The 4,235-nt window shown below is 32.5% G+C and overlaps 1 protein-coding gene across 1 annotated transcript; it reads left to right on the top strand.

The window, feature by feature from the left end:
- The first annotated feature begins 908 nt into the window (after nt 1-908).
- LOC123661696 lies at nt 909-2,034 on the top strand. The gene is made up of 2 exons (XM_045596643.1): nt 909-1,152; nt 1,229-2,034. Exons 1-2 carry the CDS (start codon nt 990-992, stop codon nt 2,014-2,016), a joined length of 951 nt encoding a protein of 316 aa, XP_045452599.1. The 5' UTR covers nt 909-989; the 3' UTR covers nt 2,017-2,034.
- The last annotated feature ends 2,201 nt before the right edge of the window (nt 2,035-4,235 follow it).

The following is a 4,235-nucleotide window of genomic DNA, read 5'->3' as shown; positions in this document are numbered from 1 at the left end:
GCGTTCAGTTCTCGTTCAATCAGATGAATGAACAATGAGTGTGAATAGTTAATCATTTCAAACTATAAAAGAATATTATTTCTATTTTACAATAAAATTGTATAAAAGTGCTCTGATATAAGTTACTAGTAGAATGTAACTACAATCAGTTTTTTTGACGGTTTATTACAAAGCGCGGCGCGGCGACTAGTGCCAACACCGATCAACGCTGCGCGCGTCGGTCGCCATTTTGTTTGTCATTCGGCTTCTAACTTCTGGTCTGATAGCACGAAGGTTTTTTCTGCGCTCACGCTGTTTAGTTATTGTTTTTGTTAAGTTTTTCGTTACGTTGTGTTTGTGGTAATTGTTGTATTTATTTGTTGCTATATTGTTTTATTATTGTTTGTTGCTATATTGTTGTATTTATTTGTTGTAAAAGTGATATGGATCCTCAACCAAGCACGTCAAAACAAAGCTTATCTCCAAGAAAGAAGAGACCACGGATTGCTTTAAGCGTTACCGAGAAACTTATGATACAAAACGTCTACAAACATGTATTTGAGGAGAAAGCTGCTTCACTATTGCCTATTGAGGCTCCCGAAAAAAAAGAATGCGTTTCGAAAACAGCTGACATTTTGGGAATTGGTGTGACCTCAGTTTACAGTGTATTAAAAGAATACAAAGAAAATGAGCAGTTTAAGTGAAACGTGGACCGAAACACAGTTTCAAAGATAAATTAGACGATTTTACTTTTGCCGCTATAAGGCGAAAAGTACATCAATTTTTTATGCAAATGAGTCACCCACCATTATAAAGGTAACTTAAACTTTATTCCTTCTACTGCATTATATTCTGTGTCCTGGTGGACACAATGTTCTTTGTAAAACCAAAGTATTAGATTGCATAAACTTCCTTACTCAAAAACTTTTTTTATTACTTTACAGATTCTTAAGGTTGTCAATGAAGACCCAGACTTACCCAATTTTTCTTGGAGTACATTAAGAAATGTTATGAAACATTTAAATTTCAAATATGTCACAAAATCAAGACAAAGTATTTTAATTGACAGACAGGACATTATTTTATGGCGCCAGCGATACCTTCAAAAAATTAAAGAATATCGAAGGGAAGGAAGGTATATTTATTACCAAGATGAAACCTGGATCAACGAAGGTAATTACAATTTTTTGTTTTCTTTACATTAAATTGTACTTTCAATAATTAATTAATATTTTTCACTATCTTGAAGGTCATGCACCGAAGAAGGTATGGATTGACCAGACAGTGCTATCGTCCCACCAAGCCTTCCTAGATGGCTTGACCACTGGCTTAAAACAGCCTTCAGGAAAGGGCAAACGATTAATTATCGGCCATATAGGCGGGGAAGAAGGATTCGTAGAAGACAGCTTATTAATATTTGAAGCCAAAAAAAATAAAGAAGATTATCATCAAGAGATGAATGCCGATTTCTTTGAGAAGTGGTTTAGGGGGGTCTTGCCAAAACTAAAACCAAATTCCGTAGTGGTGATGGATAATGCCCCCTACCACTCCAGAAAACTAGAGTCACTGCCTAAAATGTCTTGGACTAAATCTCGAATACAAGAGTGGCTAACGAGCAAGAATATTGCATTCGAAGCAACAATGGTTAAAGCCACTCTTATAGACATTGTACGGCAGCACAAACAAGAGCATTGCGATAAGTATGTTGTAGACGAGATGGCAGCGCAGCATGGGATAATTGTTTTACGTCTGCCCCCATACCACTGTGAGCTCAATCCCATTGAGTTGGTATGGGCGCAGGCTAAAGGATATGTTGCAAAAAATAACAAAACCTTCAAAATGACAGAAGTAAAAAAACTTTTTGAAGAAGGACTTCAAAATATCACACCTGAAAAATGGAGTAGCTGCGTGTCTCATATAATTAAAGAAGAAGACAAGATGTATGGTCTCGATCACATGATCGATAATGTTTCAGACAGATTTATAATTAATGTCACGGAAAGCGATAGTGATGATTTTACATCTGATGATGAATAAAAACAAATTATGTAATAAGCGATGTTTTTTATTTTTATTACTTACCTTTTAATTGTTATATTTTATACATCTATAGTTTCAACTACATAATGTATTGAAAATAGACCAGTCTTACAAGTTTCCTCGCAATGTTTTCCTGAATGTTTAAAACACTCGGTATTCAGTATAGGTAGATACTATAGAACATAGTCATCGAAAACTCGTTGGTATGTACAAAGCACGACTAAAATTCGAACCCTATACCCGATATCGGCAGTTTGGCACAATAACTATTTACTAGACAATCGAGGCAATTTTATTCATTCAGGAGTTTTTTCAATCATTCACTTTGTCACAGCACTATTTTTATTTCATCAAAAACTGACAACACAGTAAACGTCAGTTGACTTCGTCTAATTAAAAATACGACTATACTTGTTATGAGCATTTATAAGTCAACGTGTAAATCATAATTTATAAATAAACGATAGCTATCTCTTTTCCCCATTCTTGTCCGTACTGAATGCGACATTAAATACGCGTCAATAATACTAGTAGTGACTTTATTTTTGTCTTATTTATAAGTTCGTATATGACGATGAAATAAATAAGTAATTGTACTTTTGACTAGATCTTTTTAAGTAACTTTTACCTAGAAAAACATTTACTTCTGTGAGAACCTTTATTCAAATTTTCCACATCTTTCAAAGTCTTTCGCTGTTGAAGAAAATCTTAATACTACTGTAAAAACCTCTATACAAACATTCAAGATTCTACTAATCTTTGACATTTTCGGCAGTATATTAATTTATACTTCAGTAAGTCAATCAATTAGGCTCGATTCACATTACAGTGTTGCTCTCAGTTTATCGGTCTGACTTCGATCCGGTATTTATTTATTTATTTATCTATACTTAGTGTACACCGAAATACAAACACATAAAAAAAGATACAAAACAAGACGTACAAAGTCGATCGCTAAATAGCAATCTGCCATATATTAACCTTTGGGAATTGGACACGATATAGCTGCAGCGGTAAGAAGTGAAGAAAATATTGTTAAACAAGAAACACTGAGTGTATTCATATTATCCCCAACAGTTAAGTTCCGATGAAATCTCACTTCAGCAACCATCCGTCTATGATTAAGCCGTGGTGAGTTTATCTTTTAAAAAGATACGCAGAATAGTGCAAATACAAGATTTAACTCCTACCGTTAACAAATTCATTAAAAGTATACATAAGATAAAACTTTCTCGAGCAAGCTACACTCACACTAAAATCAAAAGCAAAGTTACGATAGCAAATCCAGAGCCTTTATAAGTTCGTACTTCAGTTGCTAATTTTATACGAGAGTTAACGGGTGCTATTCCTAATTGTAAAAGTAGTTAGAAATTCTTTGTGTGATTTTAAAAGTATAAAGTTTGAGAGGTTGAGAGGTGAATATATTATTAAGAATAAGTGAAGTGTATTGAGCAAACAAAAATTGTATTTTTGTTTTAAATCATATCATTTCCTTGTAAATTGTAAAATATGAAACAAATACCAAATTTATTAATTTAATCTAAACTAATTATTAATTACAATCGAATATTAAAATAAAAAAATAAAAATCATTATGAAGTAAGTACTTATCTTAATTTGCTTAAAAAGTCTCACGAATTTACAATGAAGTTGAGTTGCAGACGAATATTTGACAGAAGGCCACTTAGTATTCAGAATTACTTAGACATAAAATTATATATTGTGTTACCATCACTTTTTAGACAGATTCTGTAACAGTGAACGAACGATAACTCAATTTTATTGATGGTTATATTTTTATCAGCGGGATAAAAGCTTATTTATCATTTTAGTCAAAATGTCGGTCGTTCGGTCGACTAAAATTCGATTTATAAACCAAATGGATAGATTTTATTTAACGTGAACAAAAAAAAAATGAATTACTACCAATCCGACTGAGTGTATATGAAATATAATATCTGAAATTGTCTTTAAACATTTTTTTGCTATAAGTAATCGAAAAGAAATAAATGAGAAGTTAACCGTTTTAAATTGATAATATCTCTCGTTTAGACAATGTTCTGAGTATCGAGGAATGTTTTATAGTGAAAGAATTATAAGATAATGATTGGTTTTGCTCGTAATGCCACGTAGGGAGACGAAAAAATAGTCAAGTAAATACGCAAAGGAGAAGGTTCTCAATTCGATTGTATTTTTTTTTTCTTTTTTTTATGTAT

This window comes from Melitaea cinxia, chromosome 17 (genome assembly GCF_905220565.1).
Source record: "Melitaea cinxia chromosome 17, ilMelCinx1.1, whole genome shotgun sequence".
NCBI lineage: Eukaryota > Metazoa > Arthropoda > Insecta > Lepidoptera > Nymphalidae > Melitaea > Melitaea cinxia.
The sequence above is the reverse complement of the archived record's forward strand: the minus strand, read 5'-3'. Positions and strand labels throughout refer to the sequence as shown.